This window comes from Lagenorhynchus albirostris, chromosome 18, assembly GCF_949774975.1.
Source record: "Lagenorhynchus albirostris chromosome 18, mLagAlb1.1, whole genome shotgun sequence".
Classification (NCBI taxonomy): Eukaryota; Metazoa; Chordata; class Mammalia; order Artiodactyla; family Delphinidae; genus Lagenorhynchus; species Lagenorhynchus albirostris.
The window spans coordinates 7,390,352-7,415,626 of NC_083112.1; the positions used below are offsets into that span (position 1 = coordinate 7,390,352).

General features: G+C 38.0%; 1 protein-coding gene across 2 annotated transcripts in view; it reads left to right on the forward strand.

Moving 5' to 3' along the window:
• The first annotated feature begins 362 nt into the window (after positions 1–362).
• The window catches only part of USPL1 (ubiquitin specific peptidase like 1), a 40,054-nt gene continuing 15,141 nt past the window's right edge, over positions 363–25,275 (forward strand). The window contains exons 1-6 of one of the 2 annotated variants that reach the window (XM_060129213.1): positions 363–441; positions 8,817–8,982; positions 9,499–9,627; positions 14,844–15,489; positions 19,151–19,264; positions 25,000–25,129. In XM_060129213.1, the coding sequence (XP_059985196.1) occupies positions 8,884–8,982; positions 9,499–9,627; positions 14,844–15,489; positions 19,151–19,264; positions 25,000–25,129 (1,118 nt within the window). In that variant the 5' untranslated portion in view covers positions 363–441; positions 8,817–8,883. Of the gene's footprint in view, positions 442–1,568; positions 1,673–8,816; positions 8,983–9,498; positions 9,628–14,843; positions 15,490–19,150; positions 19,265–24,999; positions 25,130–25,275 lie in introns of those variants that run through there. The other variant, XM_060129214.1, reaches the window with a different exon arrangement.

A 25,275-nucleotide genomic window follows, 5' to 3' on the forward strand; every position in this document is an offset into this window, starting at 1 on the left:
ACGCCCCACCCCCTGGCCGCCGGCGTCACCTCCGCCACTCGAGCGCTTTCCAGCAGCTTCCAGAAATGTCGCCACCCCAAACCCGCCACTCACATATGGCGGGCTCTGCAGCCACCAGCCCCGCCCCTAGTCGTCGCCGCAGCTCAAACTGCGACTGCGGCAGCCGGGAGAACAGCCACGCCTCTCTGCGGAGGCCTGACGGAAGTGCTCCCGTCCTCGCCTTCCCCACCACGCTTACGTCCTTTCAGGCCCGGCGCGGGGCAGGAAGGGGAACTCTTTGGCCGCGGACTCAAACCGGAAGCTGCTTTTCTAGCGGAGGGGCCGGTGGGGGAGGAGCAGGTTGAGGAGAACGTGGGCTAAACGTTGCACTCTGGTGTGGCGCTCAAGCTGGAACAGGAGTTTGGAGCGATCCGGCGCGAAGAAGGGGAGAACCCGCGGCAGGTAAGGGAGAAGACGGAGTAGTTTTCCTTCAGCTCCTGAAATAGGGAAGGGGGACAGAGCTGGGGTGATCTATGGGATAGTTGCTCGCTGAAAGGAGGGGCTAGGCTGGGAGGGGGACAGGATGGGAGTAGGTTCAGGTGGGAAGGCTTGGTGGTTAAGGTATTGGAGTGGAGTCACAGATTCATTCGTTTGAACTCAGAGAGGTAAATGCAGAAGAGAAACCAGAGTCTCCCCCGCCCCCGCTTTCCCAAGGAGCGTGGAGATGGGGAGAATTAACGAAACCCTGCTCATCCTAGGTTTCCAAGGTTGGGTTTTGCAAGTGACGTGTCTTAGTCTGTGGTTCTGGACGGCTGGGCTGGGTACCAGACAGGGCTGGGCACCGAAAGCCGACCCCATTCCTCGGTTTCAAGTCTGTTGTGGCCTTACCTTTGACAGTTCGCGTGCTGAGCCCACTTGGTCTTGGAGGGAAAGCTCAAACGGGTATAAGGCCTTCTTCGAACAGCTGGTTCTCTGGGTTTCCCCATTTTGCACATGGGGCTGTGAATTAAGCTTAATTGCTTCTTTCGCTATCCCCAGAGCCAACTTCACACTTTGGTTGTGCTGTACCTGGGTCCCTACTGGGTTAGTAATTGACATTCGGGCTTTTGGAGCACCAGTAGATCACAGAAGTAATGAAAAGGGAGGGCATCATGAAAAAGATGCGGAAGTTGAAGTGAAGTAGAGGAGGGTAAGGCTGGAAAACCAGTGGTCTCATAGTGCAGTGAGCTTTAGGTCATACTGAGCTGTTTGGACTTTCCTATAATCACACTGGAGTCAGTAGAGGATTTTAAGTTGAGTAGTGTCAGACTCAGACTTGTGTTATAGAAGCATCACTTTGGCATGATAGAGTGGGAATGGGATAGAAAGAGAGGTGGGGATTTGAGATGCTTCCAAAGAACTGTCCGTAGGATTTGATGACTTTCACTAAGTAAAGAAGAGGGAAGTGAAAGAGTAGAGAACCACTCAAATTTTTCATTTTCTTTTTTGTGTGCGTCGTGTGACATGCGGTATCTTAGTTCCCCAGTTCCCCGAACATGGATGGAACCCGTGCCCCCTGCATTGGGAGGACGGAGTCTTAACCATTGGACCACCAGGGAAGTCCCGAGAACCACTCAGATTTTCTAGTTTGTGTGTTTGTACGGATGGAGATGCCAAAATCTAGGTGAGATACAAACAAGAGGAGCAGAAACAGGTAATTTTGAAGGGAGGACAATGAAGGCGGTCATTTAGAAACAAGTTAAGTTGTAGGAATCAGCCCAGGGTTTTGTACATAGGACCAAGTAAATTGTATTTGGAAGACCTGAGTAGCCTACCTTTGATATTTTTTTAAGTGAATTTTCTTTTGGATGTTCTGCATGTTAAGGATTTCAACCACCAACCTGCCTGTTTTTCCCATTGAAATGTTGGGTGATAGGATCAGGAGAGCAGATTTGAAGGCTCCTCATGTTTTACTTATGAGAGAGAGGGAGAGAGAGGGAGAGAGGGAGAGAGAGAGAGAGAGAGAGAGAGAGGGGTAGCGGGGGAGAGAGAGAGAGGGAGAGAGAGAGAGAGAGAGAGAGGGGTAGCGGGGGAGAGAGAGAGAGAGAGAGAGAGAGAGAACCAGCTGGAGAAGTTTTCTTAATCCCTCAGGTGGATGGAAATTTTCATCAAAAAAAACTTGTTCAAGATACATAGCTTACCAACTTCTCTTTTGAGAATACTGCATAATGATCCAAGCTATGCTGCATATTTTCTGCATAAAGTATAAAATAGCACCAAATAGTGGTTGCAATTTACTATGTGTCAAGTGCTAAGCATTTTACATGTATTATCACATTTAATTCTTAGAAGAAACTAACTTCACAAATAAATTTCTGTACCTAAAGCTCATGCTTTTATCCACTCTGGAACCAGAAGTTTGATACTTTACTATATAGTTCCCTTTAGTAAGTAGATTATAAATAGAATCAGCGAAAGTTAACAAATTAGTATTGTCTGTGAGGAGCTTAAAAAGAAAAAGTTATCACCACACTTGTTTTTACCCTTTTGGCAGTGGTTCTCAATGGGGTGATTTCCCCCCCTCCCCCTGGGAGGAGAGAGGAGGGAGGGACATTTGGCAATGTCTAGAGACATGGTCACAGCTGAGGGGTGGGTGCTGTTGGCATCTAGCACATAGCGGTCATTGGTGCTGCTAAACATCCTCTTAACACCCAGGGCAGCCCTCACAACAAAAGAATTATCTGGTCCAAAATGTCGATAATCCTGTGGTTGAGAAACCTGCTTTTGGATATTTCTTTAGGAATAGCATATTGACATCCACTGATACTTTTTTTTTGAATATTTGAATTTTATTTTATTTATTTTATATACAGCAGGTTCTTGTTATCTATTTTATACGTTTTAGTATATACATGTCAATCCCAATCTCCCAGTTCAACCCACCACCTCCACCCCCCACCACTTTCCCGCCTTGGTGTCCGTACGTTTGTTCTCTACATCTGTGTCTCTATTTATACCCTGCAAACCCATTCATCTGTACCATTTTTCTAGGTTCGACATATATGCGTTAATATACTATATTTGTTTTTCTCTTTCTGACTTCACCATGTATGACAGTCTCTAGGTCCATCCATGTCTCTACAAATGACCCAATTTCGTTTCTTTTGATGGCTGAGTAATATTCCATTGTATATATGTACCACATCTTCTTTATCCATTCATCTGTCAATGGGCATTTAGGTTGCTTCCATGACCTGGCTATTGTAAATAGTGCTGCAGTGAACATTGGGGTGCATGTGTCTTTTTGAATTATGGTTTTCTCTGGGTATATGCCCAGTAGTGGGATGGCTGGGTCACATGGTAATTCTATTTGTAGTTTTTTAAGGAACCTCCATACTGTTCTCCATAGTGGCTGTACCAATTCACATTCCCACCAGCAGTGCAAGAGTGTTCCGTTTTCTCCACACCCTCTCCAGCATTTACTGTTTGTAGATTTTTTGATGATGGCCATTCTGACCAGTGTGAGGTGATGCCTCATTGTAGTTTTGATTTATACTTCTCTAATGATTACTGATGTTGAGTATTCTTTCATGTGTTTGTTGGCAATCTGTATATCTTCTTTGGAGAAATGTCTATTTAGGTCTTCGGCCCATTTTTGGATTGGGTTGTTTGTTTTTTTGATATTGAGCTGCATGAGCTGCTTGTAAATTTTGGAGATTAATCCTGTGTCAGTTGCTTCAAAATATATGCAAATATTTTCTCCCATTCTGAGGGTTGTCTTTTCATCTTGTTTATGGTTTCCTTTGCTGTGCAAAAGCTTTTAAGTTTCATTAGGTCCCATTTGTTTATTTTTGTTTTTATTTCCATTTCTCTAGGAGGTGGGTCAAAAAGGATCTTGCTGTGATTTATGTCATAGTGTTCTGCCTATGTTTTCCTCTAAGAGTTTTATACTGTCTGGTCTTACATTTAGGTCTGTAATCCATTTTGAGTTTATTTTTGTGTATGGTGTTAGGGAGTGTTCTAATTTCATTCTTTGACATGTAGCTGTCCAGTTTTCCCAGCACCACTTATTGAAGAGGCTGTCTTTTCTCCATTGTAAATCCTTGCCTCCTTTGTTATAGATTAATTGACCATAGGTGCATGGGTTTATCTCTGGGCTTTCTATCCTGTTCCATTGATCTATATTTCTGTTTTTGTGCCAGTACCATACTGTCTTGATTACTGTAGCTTTATAGTATAGTCTGAAGTCAGGGAGTCTGATTCCTCCAGCTCCGTTTTTTTCCCTCAAGACTGCTTTGGCTATTCGGGGTCTATTGTGTTTCCATACAGACTTTAAGATTTTTTTGTTCTAGTTCTGTAAAAAATGCCACTGGTAATTTGATAGGGATTGCATTGAATCTGTAGATTGCTTTGGGTAGTATAGTCATTTTTACAATGTTGCTTCTTCCAAGCCAAGAACATGATATGTCTCTCCATCTGTTTGTGTCATCTTTGATTTCTTTCATGAGTGTCTTATAGTTTTCTGAGTACAGGTCTTTTTATCTCCTTAGATAGGTTTATTCCTAGATGCTATATTCTTTTTGTTGCAGTGGTGAATGAGATTGTTTCCTTAATTTCTCTTTCTGATCTTTTGTTGTTAGTGTATAGGAATGCAAGAGGTTTCTGTGCATTAATTTTTGTATCCTGCAACTTTACCAAATTCATTGATTAGCTCTAGTAGTTTTCTGGTGGCATCTTTAGAGTTCTCTACGTATAGTATCATGTCATCTGCAAGCAGCGACAGTTTTACTTCTTCTTTTCCAATTTGTACTCCTTTTATTTCTTTTTCTTCTGTGATTGCCATGGCTAGGACTTTCAAAACAGTGTTGAATAATAGTGGCGAGAATGGACATCCTTGTCTTGTTCCTGATTTTAGAGGAAGTGCTTTCAGTTTTTCACCATTGAGAATGATGTTTGCTGTGGGTTTGTCATATATGGCTTTTACTATGTTGAGGTAGGTTCCCTCTCTGCCAACTTTCTGGAGAGTTTTTATCATAAATGGGTGTTGAATTTCGTCAAAAGATTTGCTGCATCTATTGAGATAAACATATGGTTTTTATTCTTCAATTTGTTAATATGGTGTATCACATTGATTGATTTGCATATATTGAAGAATCCTTGCATCCCTGGGATAAATCCCAGTTGATCGTGGAGTATGATCCTTTTAATGTGTTGTTGGATTCTGTTTGCTAGTATTTTGTTGAGGGTTTTTGCATCTATATTCATCAGTGATGTTGGTCTGTAATTTTCTTTTTTTGTAGAATCTTTGTCTGGTTTTGGTATCAGGGTGGTGGTGGCCTCATAGAATGAGTTTGGAGTGTTCCTTCCTCTGCAGTTTTTTGGAAGAGTTTGAGAAGGATGGGTGTTAGCTCTTCTCTAAATGTTTGATAGAATTCACCTGTGAAGCCATATGGTCCTGGACTTTTGTTTGTTCCAAGATTGTTAATCACAGTTTCAATTTCGTTACTTGTGATTGGTCTGTTCATATTTTCTGTTTCTTCCTGGTTCAGTCTTGGAAGGTTATACCTTTCTAAGATATCGTCCATTTCTTCCAGGTTGTCCATTTTATTGGCATACAGTTGCTTGTAGTAGTCTCTTATGATGCTTTGTATTTCTGGGGTGTCTGTTGTAACTTCTCCTTTTTCATTTCTGATTTTATTGATTTGAGTCCATTCCCTCTTTTTCTTGATGAGTCTGGCTGAATGTTTATCAATTCTTTTATCCTCTCAAAGAACCAGCTTTTAGTTTTATTGATCTTTCCTGTTGTTTTCTTTGTTTCTATTTTGTTTATTTCTGCTCTGATCTTTATGATTTCTTTCCTTCTACTAACTTTGGGTTTTGTTTGTTCTTCTTTCTCTAGTTCCTTTAAGTGTAAGTTTAGATTGTTTATTGGAGATTTTTCTGTTTCTTGAGTTAGGCTTGTATTGCTATAAACTTCCCTCTTAGAACTGCTTTTGCTGCATCCCATAGGTTTTGGAATATCGTGTTTCATTGTAATTTGTCTCTAGGTATTTTTTGATCTCCTCTTTGATTTCTTCAGTGATCCCTTGGTTATTTAGTAATGTATTTTTTAGCCTCTATGTGTTTGTGTTTTTTACGATTTTTTTCCCTGTAATTGATTTCTAATCTCATAGCGTTGTGGTCGGAAAAGATGCTTGATACGATTTCAGTTTTGTTAAATTTACTGAGGCTTGATTTGTGACCCAAGATGTGATCTGTCCTGGAGAATGTTCCATGTGCAATTGAGAAGAAAGTGTAATCTGCTGCTTTTGGATGGAATATCCTATAAATATCAATTAAATCTATCTGGTCTACTGTGTCATTTAAAGCTTGTGTTTTCTTATTAATTTTCTGTCTGGATGATCTGTCCATTAGTGTGAGGTGTTAAAGGCCCCCACTATTATTGTGTTACTGTCGATTTCCTCTTTTATAGCTGTTAGCAGTTGCCTTATGTGTTGAGGTGCTCCTATGTTGGGTGCATAAACATTTGTAATTGTTATATCTTCTTTTTGGATTGATCCCTTGATCATTATGTAGTGTCCTTCCTTGTCTCTTGTAACATTCTTTATTTCAAAGTCTATTTTATCTGATACGAGTATTGCTACTCCAGCTTTCTTTCGATTTCCATTTGCATGGAATAACTTTCTCCATGCCCTCACATTCAGTCTATATGTGTCCCTCGGTCTGAAGTGGGTCTCTTGTAGACAGCATATAAATGGGTCTTGTTTTTGTATCCATTCAGCAAGCCTGTGTCATTTGGTTGGAGCATTTAATCCATTCACGTTTAAGGTAATTATCAATATATATGTTCCTATTACCATTTTCTTAATTTTTATGTGTTTGTTTTTGTAGGTGCTTTTCTTCTCTTGCCTTTCCTACTTAGAGAAGTTCCTTTAGCATTTGTTGTAGAGTTGGTTTGGTGGTGCTGAATTCTCTTAGCTTTTGCTTGTCTGTAAAGCTTTTGATTTCTCTGTCGAATCTGAATGAGATCCTTGCTGGGTAGAGTAATCTTGGTTGTAGTTTGTTCCCTTTCATCACTTTAAATATATCGTGCCACTTCCTTCTGGCTTGTAGAATTTCTGCTGAGAAATCAGCTGTTAACCTTATGGGAGTTCCCTTGTATGTTATTTGTCGTTTTTTCCCTTGTTGGTTTCGATAATTTTTTTGTGTCTTTAATTTTTGCGCATTTGATTATGATGTGTCTCGGCGTGTTTCTCCTTGGGTTTAACCTGCCTGGGACTCTCTGCGCTTCCTGGACTTGGGTGGCTATTTCCTTTACCATGTTAGGGAAGTTTTTGAGTATAATCTCTTCTTGGGTCCTTTTTCTCTCTCTCTCATCTCCTTCTGGGACCCTTATAATGCAAATGTTGTTGTGTTTAATGTTGTCCCAGAGGTCTCTTAGGCTGTCTTCATTTCTTTTCATTGTTTTTTCTTTATTCTGTTCCGCAGCAGTGAATTTCACCGTTCTGTCTCCCAGGTCACTTATCCATTCTTCTGCCTCAGTTATTCTGTTATTGATTCCTTCCTAGTGTATTTTTCATTTCAGTTATTGTATTGTTCATCTCTGTTTGTTGGTTCTTTTTTCTTCTAGGTGTTTGTTCTTTAATTCTTCTAGGTCTTTGCTAAACATTTCTTGCACCTTCTCAATCTTTGCCTCCATTCTTTTTCCAAGGTCCTGGATCATCTTTGCTATCATTATTCGAATTCTTTTTCTGGAAGGTTGCCTCTCTCCACTTCATTTAGTTGTTTTTCTGGGGTTTTGTCTTGTTCCCTCATCTGGTACAAAGTCCTCTCCCTTTTCGTTTTGTCTGTCTTTCTGTGGCTTTCCTTCCACAGTCTGCAGAATTGTAGTTCTTCTTGCTTCTGCTGTCTGCCCTCTGGTGGATGAGGCTATCCTCCACTGATACTTTTCTAAAAAGCATTTTTATTTTTGAAATTATTCCTTGGCTTGAAAGGTGTGTAAAGTTTATACAGCAGGAAACAATAGCCTAACTAGTTTTTAAAGTGAATCTGTGAGCCCCAGTTTCCTAGAAAGTGGTTGTCATAGAATCATGGATTCTTAGATTTGGGAAAGACTTTTGCTTGAAAGTGTTTTACAACATCCCTGTGAAGTGGTGATTCACTCTGCTTAAATTTCTCCTTTATCTTGTTTTCCTTGTATTTTAAATCCATATCTGAACCACTGTTAACAATTGCTTTTCCCTTACACTGAGCTCCAGTTTCATAATTTCAACTTTACTAAATGTGATTCTACTCCATGGGTCTACACTCAAAACATTGTACGATTGACAGTGTTTATATTTTTGTTCCGTTACAGATTATTTACTTTAATGTAAAATAGTATTTTGTTCGCAGCTTTTATTTAAAAAGTGGCACTGTTCTCAGTTGGTGATGTATTCTTGGCAGTTGAAAGCAATAGGAATGTATGGGGTTCTTTTGTCCTTGTTAAGTAATGGCACAATGGATCTGTGTTTTATTTAAACGTTTTCTTGGTATAATGCTTACATATTTGTTTCAAGTTGTGCGTAGACTAAAAACTTAGGTTTTCAAGCTCTTGTTAATATATTTAAGTAATAGCTATCTCTATTACAAGTTTTGATAAATTTGCTTACAAATGAGTCTACTGTGAAGACTGGTCCTATTGCCAGTTTTTGCCCTCTCTCCACAAATTTGCTAGATCTTTAAATAAATTTAGGTATTTTGTTTTCACTTCAAGATTACAATTTCAGAATATGTTTAACATGAGATATATAGTTCTCAAAATATACTTAATATGCATACATCTTATAAAAATTGTCTATTAACTTTTTTTTTTCCAGGGTTCATTGAAAAATCCTTAGTGATATTGACATGTTTCAAGTGACATAAATTAGCCAATGACTCGGAATGATGGATTCCCCGAAGATTGGAAATGGTTTGCCAGTGATTGGACCAGGGACTGATATAGGGATATCTTCACTCCATATGGTGGGGTATTTGGGAAAAGTTAGTGAACTTATTTTTTGCCTCAGTGCAAAGTTGGTTTTTTTCTCTCCTATTTTTAAGACTTAAATTTGGTTTTAATTTTACCAGTTAATTTAAAAAAAATTGTATCTTCCACGGAAATCTTACAGTAATGGCGAAAGATTGTTCTCTGTTTACCTCTCTATGTTTTATTGATATGTAAAAGTAGAAATAAAACATAGACCGTATAGTTTACTATTTGAAAATGTTGAACATATTTTCAGTGACAGTTGACATTACTTTTTTCCTTGCAGATAAAACTGATGCTATTTTTAACACTTAATTTAATATTTAAAACTAGAATATATTCTTTTTGGAACAATAGCTGTATTAAAGCCTATATGCATTTCTTTTATTTGCTGTCTTTAAGATATCTTGCCAGGACACTTCTAGGTAAAAAGTGTACTTTTTTTTTCTGGTTACTTTTCCATTTAACTTTTTGTAATTTTATACAATCTAGGAATGTCTATATTTTAATTTACTTTTTTTCTCTTTTAGAATTATGATTCATCTAAAGTACCGTCAGATGGGTATTGCCCTGCTTGTAGGACGAAGGGAAAGTTAAAAGCCTTAAAGACTTACCGAATTAGTTTTCAAGAATCTGTCTTTTTGTGTGAGGACCTGCAGGTAAAGTATTAATCTTAGATGGTATTGAAGTTTTCGCCTTTTGCTTTTCTCTTCAGTGTTTAAATTTGTACTCATTTTGTAGTTTTTAGATTGTATGTTTTTAACATGTAGTTAGTCTCTAGATCTGTCTGGTATATAATTTTAAATATTTTATTTTGCCACTTGATTTCCTGAGTTATTACATGAAGATGTTTGTTTTTATCGTCATTAGACTTGTGAGAAGAGAGAATATGTTTCAAGATTTTTTTTTAAACCTTGTGGAGGTCCTTTTAGCTGTTGTTATTCTCATGTGTTATTTATTAACTTTGGGACTTATTGAAAAGGTTATTAATCTCTAAATATTATGTACTTAAGGCTCTAAATATCTTAGAATTATAGTAATTTGTACCCACTGGCACAACTTTTTACACAGGAGCTCGTTAAATTCCATAATACTCTATATTTTACTGTACTTGACAACTTATGAAACTGTCATATACATACTTAATTCTCAAAACTTTGCAAGGTAGGTATTCCCATGTTATGAATAAGAAAACAGATGCAGAGGGTTTAGGAACACAACATCTTCATAAAGCAGCAGAGCAGTGATTGGAATACAGTCTTCTCATGTCAGATATGTATTATTCCAGGTAAACTAGCAGTTCATCAGAATCACTTGGAAAGCTTTTAAAAAATTTCTGGGTCTCACCTAGATGCTTATTCAATAGAGTTGGCCCAGAATTCTGTAGTTTTATAACTTTTATAAACTGTCTGATGATCAGCCAGTTTTGGAAAATACTAGACTATATTATACTGTTGGTGGTAGATACTTTTGTTGGGTAGCACTTAAAGAAAATTTCAGGTATTCTTACAAATAGAAATAAATTATTTTTTTGCATTTATGCAATAAATATTTATTTGTGTGTCACCATGTTGGCACTGTTCCAGATGGTAGGATACAGTGAATAAAACAAAAATTTCTTGCTCTCAACAAGGCTATATTCTAGATTGGGAAAGAAAATAAAAAAGGAAAGCATACTTTTTTGTGTGAGGTAATGAAAAGTGATGTAGAGAAAAATAAAGCCACAGGGACTGGAGTATCAGAGAGTGGGTAATTTGCAATTTTAAATAAAGTATAGGAGGAAACTTAATTGAGAAAGTGACATTTGAGCAAAGATCTGAAAGAGATGAAAAGGAACAAGTCCTGTGGATACCTGAGGAGTGAGCCTTCCAGGTGGGGAGACTAGCAGATACAAGGTCTTGAGAGAGCGGAGGCTGCCTGTCCATGTTTGTGCTACTGCAGAGAAACCAGCAGAGCTGGATCGGAGTGAGTGAAGCAGAATAAGGGAAGATGGGATGGATCCAGTAAAGCCTTGTAGGCCGTTTGCTGGCTTTTACTATGAAATAAAGAACCATCGTAGGGATTTTGACAGAGGAGTGACATGATCTGATTTTCATGTTGAAAAAAATGTGATGGGCAAGATCTGAAGCAGGGAAATGGTTGGAAGGCAGTTGTAGTATTCCAGGGAGAACAAGTAGTGGCCAGGTTGATGAGGCATGGTTGGATTCTATATGTATTTTGATAGTTAAAAGGATATGCTGAAAGAGTGGGGTACATGGTAGGAAAGGGAGGAATCAAGGATGATCCCCAGATACTTGGCTTGAATAATTGGAAGAATGGAGCTGCCGGTTACTGAACTGAGAAAGACTTTGGGAAGAGGAAGATCTGGGGGAAAGATGAGGAGATCAGGAGCAATCAGGCTTGAGGCATCTATCTAATAACTGGGTATATGGAGTAAACAGTTGGATCTATGTGTCTGGTGTTAGGTGGAGAGTCTAAGATTGGATATATACATTTGGGAGTCATCAGCAAACTTACATGAACTTACATGGTTCAGTAAGTAATTGAACCATGAGGCTGGGTGAGTTTACCAAGAGTGTGGATAAAGAGTTGCAAAACTGAGCCCTGGAACACTCCAGCATTAAAAAGTTTGGAAGGTGAAGTGGAACCAGCAAAGAAGTGAGAGACATGGGGAGTGAGGTAGGCGTAATCTCAGGAAGGAAAGTATATTGTCCTGGATGTCAAGTGAAAAATGTTTAATGAAGGAAGGAATGATTTACTGTCAATTCCAGTGAGAACTCAAGGTGGCTGAGGACTCAACTCACCATTGACTGGAGTGTCATGGGGGCCCTTGCAGGCCTTGATTAGAGTGGTTTTGGTAAAGTAGTAGTGGTAAAAGCCTGATTGGAGTGAATGATGGAAAATGGGAGAGGAAGTATTGAGAAATATAGACGTGAGGTAGTACCTGGAGGGAAAAGTTTTACTTCTGTTTGTTTTTAAGTTGGGAAGAATAGCAGCATGTTTGTACGCTGGTTATATCCAGTAGAGAGGGAAAAACAGAAAGTGTCACAGAATTGCTGGAGGGATATCCGTGGAGCAAATGACAGGCTCTATTGCACAAGGGGAGGGCTTGACTTTAGGAGACTTGACAGCTCAGCTCATCGGTAACACCAGACTCTACAGAGTTTACTAATTAACCAGCTCAGAATAAAGTTGTAGAATTGTGAGCACTGGAAAGAGAGAAAAATAAAACTTACAGATTCTAGAAGAAAATTACTTTTTTCCCTCTTCTGAACAATACGTGATATTTCAGTAGAGTTCTTTAACCAAGGACTACCAGAATAGCGAAGTCTGTTCTCAGAACAGTGGTTTTAACTATTATGGTTAGATGTGTTTTTTGCATTTTTAGTTTTTGAAGCATTCTTTTTTAAGCAATGAGGAAAAAAAAATAACCAAGACTTTCAAGTATATACTTTGCAAATGTAAAAAAAGAACTTTAGAGGAATTATTGATCTAGTTTTTAGAAAATGTTTTAATCATCAGTAAGAGCCCAGTGTACTTTATGAAGTACATTGGTTTACACCAGGAGTCAGCAAACTGTTTGTATATTACCCACTGGCTAAGAGTGATTTTTGTTGTTGTTGTTTTTAATTAAGTAGGGGTGCTGGTGGGATGTGCACACCAAGATTTTGACTCTGCTTGAGAATGGTAAAGGTTTTTTTTAAATTTTTTGCCTTTAAAAAGTAAAAATTTTTTTAATTGTTAAAAAAAACATAAAATTTACCATCTTAACCTTTTTTTTTTTTTTTTTTTTGCGGTACGCGGGCCTCTCACTGTTGTGGCCTCTCCTGTTGTGGAGCACAGGCTCCGGATGCGCAGGCTCAGCAGCCATGGCTCACGGGCCCAGCCGCTCCGCGGCATGTGGGATCTTCCCAGACCAGGGCACGAACCCATGTCCCCTGCATCGGCAGGCGGACTCTCAACCACTGCGCCACCAGGGAAGCCATCTTAACCATTTTTAAGTGTACCGTTCAGGAGTGTTCGCTATATTCACATTGTTATACAACATATCTCTAGAACCTTTTCATCTTGCGAAACTGAAATTCTGTACCCGTTGAATAACAACTTCTCTTTGTAGCCCAGGCAACTACCATTCTACTTTGTCTCTATGAATTTGACTACTCTAGGTACCTTATATAAGTGGAATCATACAGTTTTTGTCTTTTGTGATTTTACTTAGCATAATGTCCTCAAGGTTTATCCATATTGTCGCATATGACAGGATTTCCCATTTTAAGGCTGAATAATATTCTATTGTATGTATATACCACGTTTTCTTTATCCATTTGTTTGTCCATGGACATTTGGTTTGCTTCTACCTCTTGGCTATTGTGAATAATGCTGCAGTGAATATGGGTGTGCAAATATCTCTTTGAGGTTTTGTTTTCAATTTTTTTGGATGACTCTGAATACAAAATTACTGCTATTGATTTTTAAAGTGTGCTCTGTCTTCTGACATGTGGTAGGACTAAGGAAGTAATCTCAGGGTATAAAGTTGAGGGTCAAGTTGTTAACTGATGGTGATCGCACAGCTAGTTGGTAACAGAAAAATCAAGAACTTGTCCTATTAAACTAAAGAATTTCGAAGTAAGTACAATATTATGCATATAGTGTTCGCTTGTATAGAAAATGCTATACTTTAAATGAGAGCATTTCAGTTAGTTGTTGCTGTGAAGTGAACCATCTCAAAACTTAGTCACTAAAATAACTTAATGGCTTCACTTATGATTCTGTGGGTTGACAAGGCAGTTCTTACACTTCACATACTGTTGGCTGGGACAACTAAAATGTACACATGGCAGACTGTGGATGCTAGCTGCCAGCTGGGAACTCAACTCAGGTAGTCAGCCAGGATCTCACTTCTTTTCCATGAGCGTCTCTTGGTGAGGTTAATTGGGACCCTTACAGTGTGATGGCTGGGACTAAGAAAGATTGTGCAGAAAGAGGACTCCAAGAGGGCAAGCCCAACAAGCCAGTGCTTATTGAAGCATGGGCATCCTGGTTGCTAATGTCCCGTTAAAGCTAGTCACGTGGCCAAGCCTGAGGCTGTGTGGCAGGGGGCTGACTGTACAAGGGCATGAGTATCTGGAGGTATATAGTTCTTTAGTTCGCTAGAGGCCACCAAGGGAGCAATCTCCCATACTTGTGTAGAAGAAAGCATATTTTAAACGAGGGCACACGGTATGTAGACTTCTTGCATTTGTCTTATAAAATATTTTACTAGTTTTCACACTTAGGGAAAATTCATTGATTATTTTAGTGATTTGTTTACTCTTGATATTTGCCTGAAATTGTGTTCATGCATGGTGAAGTTATTAAAATTCAGCCAGTTTGATTCTTAGACCCAATATGGGTGTAAAATTGATATGCTGATGTGCTCTCAGATTAATACTCAGTTTCAAAACTGAGAAGCAATACAGATTACTCTGCAACTTTTTTGGTTTGAAAATACTTTTCTAGTTTTTAATGCCATGCAGTGTACCTGTCTTAAAAAGAATAGTACACTCATAAAATGTTGGAATTTTTAATTCACTCAACATTAGATTCTTTATTAAAGCAAAATTTTGTATGTTTTCCTTGCTAGCTTACTCTAGAGTAACTCAGATTAAACCCTTGATTGTTCAGATTAACTAGGAAAAATTACTCTTTGGGGACGAAATTTTTGATTAAATAGCTGTTTATCCCTGGTTCCTTCAAATTTAGATTGATAATATTGTATACCCTCTCAGGTCAAAGTAATGCTAAAATTTTGTACATATTTTTCATGATGTAGAATCTGTGAAGTTAAAGCTTGAGCTTATTTGAATTTTTAGTTTTTGTTATTTTTTCTTTCTAGTGCATCTATCCCTTGGGCTCTAAATCACTTAATAACTTAATTACTCCTGATTTGGAAGATTGTCACACTCCAAATAAGCCTCAAAAAAGAAAGATCGTGGAAACCAACTCTAAAGAGTCACCTCTTTTAGCAAATGCCAAAAAGACTAAACATCATAATGGTATTGATGGTGAACAAGTTTTGAACAGTAAACATAATGAAGAAGAGTATGATGAAACCTCATCAGACTTACCTCGTTTACTACACGGTGGTCAACAGAATCCAATTAGGACAACTGATTCCTTGGAGCAGAATGAGATTTTGGAAGCTGATATTGTTGACATGGCTGCTGAAGAAGATTCTACTGTGGTTGATGTTTCTAGAACTGGAGGGACTGCCCCTCAAAATGAAGGATGCGCATCTGAACTGGAAATGCCGTTGGAGAGCAAGCATACCTCATTTTGCCAGACTTCATGTGTCCAGTGGAAAAATGCATATGCTCTCTGTTGGTTAGACTGTATCCTGTCAGCATTGGTGCACTTGGAAGGGCTGAAAAACACTGTGACTGACCTATGCTCTAAAGAGGAGTCTGTGTTCGGTCAGTTGTTTACCAGGTATAATCAAGCCAATGAGTTTCTGCACACCAGTCAGTTGGATGGAGTTAAAGGTTAGTAATAACATTTTATTTCTCTTTAATTTTTAAAGAGGTTAATGTTGACCGTTGTAGCACGCAAAAAGATACCATCAGTAGCTTTTGTTTTACGTAGAACCTCGGAGCAAGGAGCATAGGGACCGAGTCTGTCATGAAGCTTGAGTGAACACCAGTTGTGTTATCATGACTGCCCAAAAGGCAGTCTTTTTCAAAAACTAAGAGTAAAGAATAAAGAGGCTATGGCTGTATCTTAGCTGTCAGGGTAATGGTGGTCAACATAGAGTACATCAAAGTACAACTTTAAGTTTTTGAGTTGCCGTAAAGCAGAATAAAGAAGTAAATACAAACCATCCATAATCCCACAACTCCCCCAAAATCTCTTTTCACAGTGAGGGCTGTATTTTTATTTTCTATAAAATAGGATACCTATGAACCCAAGATAAATTAAAATATTTCCAGTGACTTGCATCTACCTATGTGTTCCTCCACATCCCATCATCTACCTCCCCCAAAGTTAATCATTATCCTGAAATGTGTTATATCAATATGTGTTATATCGTTTCTTGTTTTTTAATAGCTTTTCCTACATATATATGGCTAAGCAATATATTGCCTAATTTAATGTTTTGAACTTCATAAAAAAAGACATAGTGTACAGTATTTCTTCTGGGACTTTTTTTTTTTTTTATAAAGATTTATCTATGCTGGTTGTACTGGTTGTATTTGTGTTTCATTGATTTTTGTTGCTATATGATATTTCCAGTTCGTAAGTATATCAGTCTGTAAGTACATATGTGTATTTATTCATCTGTCATTCGGTTGTTTTTTGCAATTGTAAATACTGCTGCTGTGACTCTTCTTAGGCAAGTCTCCTGGGGCACAAGAGTTTTTCTTGGATATACCGTAGGATAGACTCTGAGTTCAGATTTACTAGATAATGGCTAATGGTTTTCCAAAGTGGTTGTACCAGTCTACTCCCATTAGCAATGTAGAAGAGATTTTCCTAATCCATATTTCCTCCCTTGGTTTTTTTCACACGTGGTGATTTTTGCAATTTGAATGATATAAAATGGTTTGTGGTCTTGATTTGCTTTTCCCAGATTTTAAAGAGGTTGAATAGCTCTTTGTATGTAGATTGACCCTCTGTTCCCTCTGTGAAGCCTGTTTGTGTCTTATCCCTGTTTGTTGTATTGTCATGTTCTTATTGATTTGTGTGAGTTTTTATATGTCCTTGTTGCTATATTTATTCAGACAGGTTACTGAATCTCCCACTTTGTATTTCATGTTTCTACTTTTTTAAAGATATCTTTTGATGACAGAAATTGTTAATCTTTCCTTTTATAGCTAGTAATGTCTGTGGTTTTAAAAAGAAATGTTTCCTTTCTCCAAGATCAGAAAGTCATTTACCTCTGTTTTCACTGAGAAGTCACAGAGCTTTGCTTTTTACATTGAAATTCTTAGTTCAACTGGAGGTAATTGTGTCTGGTATGTGGTAACGTTTCATTTTTTTCCATTGCATAGCCAGTTTTTCTAGCTCCACCTTTTTCCTCAATTGATCTGCCATGCCCCCTTTGTCATATAACATTCTGTGTATGTGTGCAGCTGTTCCTTAACTCTGCTTTGTTTTCTTGGTCACTTTATCTGTCCCTGCACCAATACCACACTTTTAATTATTAGGGCATTTTAGGTCTTGCTGTCCTCATCTTTATTCAACTTGACTTTGATCATGCAATCTTTTATATAGATCTTATACATTGTTTCCCCATTGTTGACTATTTTTCTGTCTCTGTACCAATGCCATACTCTTTAATTATTATGGCTTTTGGGGTTTTGGTATCTGGTAGGTGGAGAATCCTAACCTTTATGCAGTTTGACTTCGGTTGTGCAACATTTTACTTTATTAGTATACTCTTACACATTGTTTCTCCATTGTTAACCATTCAGGCTACTTATCATTTTTTTTTGCTGTTATGTGTAAATACCATGGCAGATATCCCTGTATCCTTTGAATCCATGGCTGATTATACCCTAGAAGGGATGTTAAAATATTTATATAAAGGGTAGCCCCCACTCACTGCAACTAGAGAAAGCCCATGGGCAGCAACAAAGACCCAACACAGCCAAAAGTAAATAAATAAAATAAATAAATTTATATTTAAAAAAAGAAGGGGATCCCCTTGGGGATCCTTTAAAAAAAAAAAGAGTCTTTCTAAATGGCTTTCCGGAAGGGTTATACCAACATAATAATTCCATTTTCATATGTAGAAATAAACATCCCAGAACACTGTAATCACCTTTGCGTAGAAACGTTTAAAAAGTTGTAATTTTTTTAGATAAAAAATATTTTGTTTCAATTTGAGTTTCTTTGAGATTGAAGTTTTTTGCAACTTCTAAAATTCAGTTTCTCAGAAGCATATTTGCTTCTGCCTTTTCTCTTTATTCCTGTTTTGTATAATTATAGAAACCCCAGTACTGAGTTGGTGACAGTTGTTTGTTGTAAAAGAACATACCTCATTCAAATTTTGACTTGAATATTAAATTAATATTAACTTTTAATTTTAATATTATATTAATTTTTTACAAGATAATTGTAGTTTTTACAATATAGTTGTAATTAACATTTGTTCAAGCTACATTACTTTGGATTATAAGTTTTCTCTCTTCTTCAGTGTGGTCAAATAACAAAAATTCTGGTTAATGCTTACTTCATATTACAGAAGACTCCGGATGTTTTCATAGTGAAACATATAAGCAGAGTGTGATCAGGCTGTATGAATTATTTATTCGTAAGAGATTTGAGTGAAAAGATCTGTTTGTAGCTTAAAAGTAACTACAGTCAGATGCATATGGCGGTTTTGATTCAAAATAATTTTCTTATTAATCTTAGGTAGTTTTCTGCCAGAGTAATTGCATCTTGAGGACTTTTACCCTAAAGAAATGATGAAAAACATGGACAGGTGTGTGCCCAAAGATGTTTAACATGATAGTATTTATAATAGTAAAAAAAGAAACAACTTAATGTCCAACAATAGGGAATGGCTAATAAAACTATGGTTCTGTCAGAGTGTAATTACTAGCCTGCAAAGTTTTTAATGAAGCAGATTTGTGTAAAAAAAAAAGCAGAATGTAGAATTGTATGAAATGTGATGATGTCATTGAAGGCTCTTCAAAAGACATAGGAGGAGGAAAACATACCAAATGTTAGTTTGGGAAATAATCATGACTGTATTAAGACTCCTTATAAATTTGTCTGCTCCTGTGATCTAGTTAAGTCCAGTAAAAGTTAAACAGAGAGGATTAAATGGTTAGATTTTGTCTCTAGCACAAGTAATAATTTCATGAAAAGAGAGAGCTTCAGCTGTTTCAGAGATGGGCAGAATATCTGAAAGTGTGGCTCTTTAGCCAGGCCTCAAAGACTTGCACTGAGATTTTACTCAGGCAGAATGATGTTGAGCCAGGCAGTCAGTACTAATGATATTGTGCTGTTAACACATATTGAGGGAATATATGGTATACCACAGAGAGAGGAAGAAGAATTAAGGAATTTTGTATTTTCCATTTTTGTCTCTGCAAAATTTGTTGACTCTGGTAAACGTTCATTTTGGTAATGTCTTAATTGTCTGTAGAAAGAAATAGGTTGATGAGAAATTGATAATGTTCTGTATTTTATTATCAGATGGAGATTGTAAAAAACTTCCTTCTGAAATATTTGCAAAGATAGAGACCTGTCTGAATGAAGTCAGAGACGATATTTTTATTAGGCTTCAGCCTCAGCTTAGGTGTACATTAGGTAAGTAATTTATGGAATTGAATTGTATTACTCATCTACCATAAAGACATACTTACATCAAAAGGAGATATAATACTGTTTTATTACTTGGGATGATCAGATTCTTGGAATCTGATCATTTCATCACTGGTTAACTCATTCGTGGATGGAGGTGTTCTATATAAATATGCAGGCACGTGTTCCACCCCTTCAGCGTGGATGCAGTTCTCAGAACCAGCTGAATACTCACGGGATACACCATCCGTTGCTTTCCCAATACTGTCCCCCAGTAGACTACTCCAGCGTTTTCAGCCTTGACTGACTGTGTATTAAAAAAGCACCTAGGAAGTTTATAAGTAAATAACTAGTGCTGGGAGCCCATTACATAAGAATCTCAGGATGGAGTTCAAGTATCAGTAATTTTTAGAAGCCTCCATGTGATTCTTATGGACGGATGGGGTTGAGAATCTCTGGTCTACACCAACCATAATAATTCTATTTCCCCTGCTAGTGATTGGTTTAGGAATGGACATATGGTACAATTTTAGCCAATGGAATATGAGGAGATGTATACTGATGACCTTTTGGGAAAGTTTTCTTACTTTTAAAAAGGGCATAAGAATGAGACCTGCTTTGTCCTCTATGAATTGTCTTTTGGCCTCTGGGAGCAGAGTGGAACAGGGGCGCTAGAGTCTCCAGGTCTTTATAAATTTTTTTTTGTATTGCAGAAAGAAGCTGGTAGTGATTTTTTTTTTTTTGAGGGGGTGCCTTTTGTTTTATTTCTCTTTATGTTTTATTTCTCTTTATCTTTTTTTTTTTTTTTTCCTGCCACACGGCTCGTGGGATCTTAGTTCCCTGACCAGGGATAGAACCCAGGGCCCCAGCAATGAAAGAGCTGAGTCCTAACCACTGGACCGCCAGGGAATTACCATATTTCTCTTTATCCTTTTTTTTTTTAAGTCTATTTTTTAAAAATTTTATTTATTTATTTTATTTTTGACTGTTGGGTCTTTGTTGCTGCACGTGGGCTTTCTCTAGTTGCAGCGAGTGGGGGCTACTCTTCATTGCCTTGCACGGGCTTCTCATTGAGTGGCTTCACTTGTTGCGGAGCATGGGCTCTAGGTGCGCGGGCTTCAGTAGTTGTGGCACGTGGGCTCAGTAGTTGTGGTGCATGGGCTTCTCATTGCGGTGGCTTCTCTTGTTGCAGAGCACGGGCTCTAGGCGCGCGGGCTTCAGTAGTTGTGGCTCACGAGCTCAGTAGTTGTGGCGCACGGGCTTAGTTGCTCCGTGGCATGTGGGATCTTCCCGGACCAGGGCTCGAACCCTGCATTGGTAGGCGTATTCCCAACCAGTGCGCCACCAGGGAAGTCCCTCTCTTTATCCTTGTATTAACTCTTCGATTAATATTGTGTTGTAGTAGCTGAATATATGATACTCCTATTAGTATAATACTCCTGTTAAATTATGTACAATATCAATGCCTTCAAGTTTTTCTCTCAACAACTGGCCTTTATTTCATCAGACCCAGATAGTGTATCTGGAAGCAGTGTCTTTTTTGCATGGTTGTATCCCCTTATTTCTTTGTCCCACAGTTCTGTCCCCTAGTTTTACTATTTTGTTTTTCATGGACTCCTACGTATTTAAGTTTACTCTGTTCTTATAAACTGATTTTCCATATGCCAGATCTTTGGCATTGCCTCCTCTAGGACTAAAGGGCTATTCTAATTCATCATCAGGTGGGATCTCAGATGGGACGAATATTCTTTTTATCAAAGTATGATTTACATATAGTAAAATCCTTTTCAAATGTATACAGTTGTGTTACCATTTCCACAATCAAAATATAGAACAGTTCTATCACCATGAAAATGTTCCCCTGGCTCCTTTATGGTCAGCCCCTTTCCTTACCGCCAATCACTGATCTGTTGGGTGGATACTCATTTCAAAGGAGCCTTTTTCATAAGATTGCCAGAGTGTAGACTGAGGGGCTCCCGTGTTGCATTTTGCAGGTATCATTTCCCTCCTAGAGTGACCTGAGATGTTTTATTCAGGTTCCCTACTCCAGTTCCCAATTGAATTAAAGAGTGGTTTCTTCCCCAGTCTGCATCATCACTCTTCTTATCCCTGCTAATTGTATTTACAAGGTGGCGTCTTGCTCTATTGCTACCTTGGGTCTGGGATTTGTAAATTTTGTGCACTCATAGCAATTGGGCAAGCATACAGCTCTTCCAATACAGTAGAATGCTCTCATTTGTGTTTGTACTACTCAGTCAGCAGTGAGAGGTGCTACATTAGAGGCTAAGATCTTACTAATGAAATCTGTGTTTCAGGGAGCACTTTAGAGTCTTACAATGTATGTGTCCTCATTCTGAATATTAACATGTATTTTAAAGTACTAAAGAAAGAGAAGTAGAATCTGTATTGACCCGGAATGTTTGTTAAATTTTTAAGATCAGCTAGCCACTTCCTCATTTTGATTATTGTTTTTAAAAAACGCATTGTAAACTGTCCTCTCTGCTCTCCCTCCCCCGTAAACTGTCCTCTCTGCTCTCCCTCCCCACAGTTTAAGAAATATAACATTACAAATACAACTGAAGCCCTTTTTGTACTCTTCCCCAATTCTTCCTTACCTCCCCACAAAGGTAACTACTATCTTCAATTTGGTGTTTTCTTTCCCTCTAATGTGTATATTTCTTTCTTTTTTTTAAAAAGGAAAAAGCTGTTATTGTTATGGTTTCTACTTATTTATGTAAGTGTAAAGAGTAATTTAGCCTTTGAGTGTAGTGTACCAGTGTAAGGATAGACAGACCACTAGAACAGAATAGAAAGTCCAGATCAGAACTCTCCCCGTTTGGTTACTTCATAACCATGATGGAGGTACTGATGCAGGTAGGTGGGGAAAGAAAAGGCCATCCAGGAAACGGTGCTTGGGACAGTAGTTTCCTGATACAGGGGGAAAATTAGATCCCTACTTCACACCGTAATTAGAAAGAAACTTCAGCATATTTAAAAGCCTGAACATGAAAAGCAGAGTTGTAAAACTTTGGAAGAAAATACAGGTGAATATTTTACTGCTCAGTGGGGAAGAATTTCCTAAATAAGAGACATAAAAGAAGAGATTGGTGACTGTGATTACATTAAAGTTTAAAACCTCTGGGCAAAGGTAGAACAAAGAAATAATACCCAGGATATCTTACAAAGAACTCCTGTACATCAGTTAAAAAAAAAAAAAAAGACAAAAACTGATAGAAAAATGGCCAGAAAACATTAATGAGAAATTAACAGAAGATGAAACTTGAATAGCTAGACAGCAAGGAGTCACTGAAAGGTTTGCATCCTGGTAATAAACGAGGGTACTTTAGGGCAATATGCAAACTAGGTACTAGGTCCCCATCTTTCAATGGTCTGACTTTTGATTTTTTGAGTTTACAATGATGTTAAAGAGATCAATGCATTCAGTAGAAACTGCACTTTGAATTTTGATCTTTTCCTGGGCTAGTGGTAAGTGGTGCGATACTCACTCGTGATGCTGGGCAGTGGCTGTAGCTCCCAGCCAGCCATGCAATCATGGGGTAAACAACTGATACACTTACAACCATGCTGGACCCAGACCACCCTTCTGTTTTTCACTTCCATTATAGTATTCAATAAAATTATATGAGATATTCAATACTTTATTTTAAAATGGGCTTTGTATTCAATGATTTTGCCCAACTGTATTCTAATGTTAAAGTTTTCTGAGCACGTTGAAGTTAGGCTGGGTTAAGCTGTGATATTCAGTAGGTTAGGTGTATTAAATGCATTTTGGACTTAATGATATTTTCAGCTTACAGTATAAAGGTTTATTGGGACCTAACCCTATCATAAGATGAGGAAGATCTGTAGTTGGGTAGGAGTTGGGGATAAGGTACTAGAGGCAAAGAAACCACTTAACTAGGGCTTCCCTGGTGGCGCAGTGGTTAAGAAGCCGCCTGCCAATGCAGGGAACATGGGTTCGAGCCCTGGTCCGGGAAGATCCCACATGCCGCGGAGCAACTAAGGCCGTGCGCCACAACCGCTGAGCCTGTGCTCTAGAGCCCGCGAGCCACAACTACTGAGCCCGCGTGCAACAACTACTGAAGCCCGCAAGCCTAGAGCCTGTGCTTCACAACAAGAGAAGTCACCACAATGAGAGACCCACGCACCGCAATGATGAGTAGCCCCCGCTCACCGCAACTAGAGAAAGCCCGAGTGCAGCAATGAAGATCCAACGCAGCCATCAATCAATCAATCAATAAACCACTTAACTAATTTAGGCTGGAGGTTCTAAAAATTAGAATTAGGTATTGGCATTATATGTTCTCTAATAGGATGCTTTATACCCATAAAATTTATAATCAAAGGAAAAATAATTAAGATCAATTTAGGAGCTATGTAAATTATCTAAAATGATCTGTAATCATGTAACTTATTTAACTGTGTTTTGAGCTCTTTCATGATACTTTGATTCATTGAAAACTTCATGTATTTTTAGACCTAAAGATTCTATGTCCTCATGAAATACAAATTACTTACTTTTTCACTTAATATTTAGTTACAATAGAGTAAGCATTTAAAGGCTGATAACTGATTACAAACTCATGCTGTACTCTGCACTGTTTATGCATATGATGTTGCATCTGTTCATTTTTAGGAGATTGATTTGTATTTATTTCTGTTTATAAAAAATATTTTATGTTTTTTGTACAAAAATAACTGTGGGACTGCACCACAAAGGTGACTATTAAAATAGCCTTTGTGACCACCGATATTTATAGCATGTGCTTAGGCAATAAAACCCACTGTTCTGCCTTTTGGTCATGCCAAGGTGACTCCCCTGGCTGTGTTCCAGGCAACTGTAGTTCCAGCCCAGGGGGAGAACTGAACCACGGAAGTGAGACTGTCCCAGGGGAGGGAGAGGATAGAAGAACTCAGGTTCTTTCTCAGGCCAAATCAGTAAGGCAGCATCTAAGCTTCCCGGAGGATAGGAAGGAGAGAAACCAATTGGAGGATGGATGTAAGAGGAGAATATAAATCCTCCTACTAACTTGCTTGCTGGTCTCTAAATTGGAAAACAGAATCCACAGTTGGGTTTTTGTTTTAATGACAACAAAATTCAGATCTTCTTTAGCCTTAAAGTTGTTGAAGTTTAATTTTAATTGTTAAAAGATTAAGAAGAGTAGTAGGTAAGGTGTCTGGAGATTTGAATCTGGTCCTCTAAGCCTGGTTTGTCATGCCCTCACCACATGTAGAACAAGAGAGTCAGAATGGAGATGGCTTTTTAATGGTTTTGTCCAGCTCTGAAATTACTGTCGTACAGTGTTTCACCAGTCATATTACTTTTAGTATCTGTACCAAACAAACCTGTACCTATTGTTGCTTTGTTTTTATAATACTCTAGGGCTGTTATAGTTCTGAGGATATGTTTTCCCTGAGAAAACCTAAAAAGATCTGAGGAGACAGTATGAGCCTTTTCTATCTTTTGTCTTAAGAAGTTTTCATAAGTGTCCACCAAGACAAATGAAAGATACTGAGTGTTAATTAAACCTTTATGATGGACATTTTTAGAAAATGCTTTGAAAACTTCCCTTGCCCAACTGTGAATAACTTACTCTGTCATACATACATATTCACATATATTCACACTGTGAATGTAGTGAGAAAAGACAACAGTTTGTAATTTTGGTTTATCTTTTTTCAGTTAATTATGAGCAATAATTTTTTTTTTCTTCTTCAAGGTGATATGGAAAGCCCTGTGTTTGCACTTCCCCTGCTCTTAAAAACAGAACCCCACGTTGAGAAGCTCTTCACATATTCTTTTTCTTGGAATTTTGAATGTTCACAATGTGGACACAAATATCAAAACAGGTTAGTTTTTCTGTTTTTTAAAATGGATTCATTCTATTGAAAATGGCTCCAAGTAATAAAGTTGGAAGAAAACTTGCTTCCACTTGTAGCACTGCTCTCTCTACCCTTGATAAAATTTCCCACCATATATTGAAGTTTCTCCACCA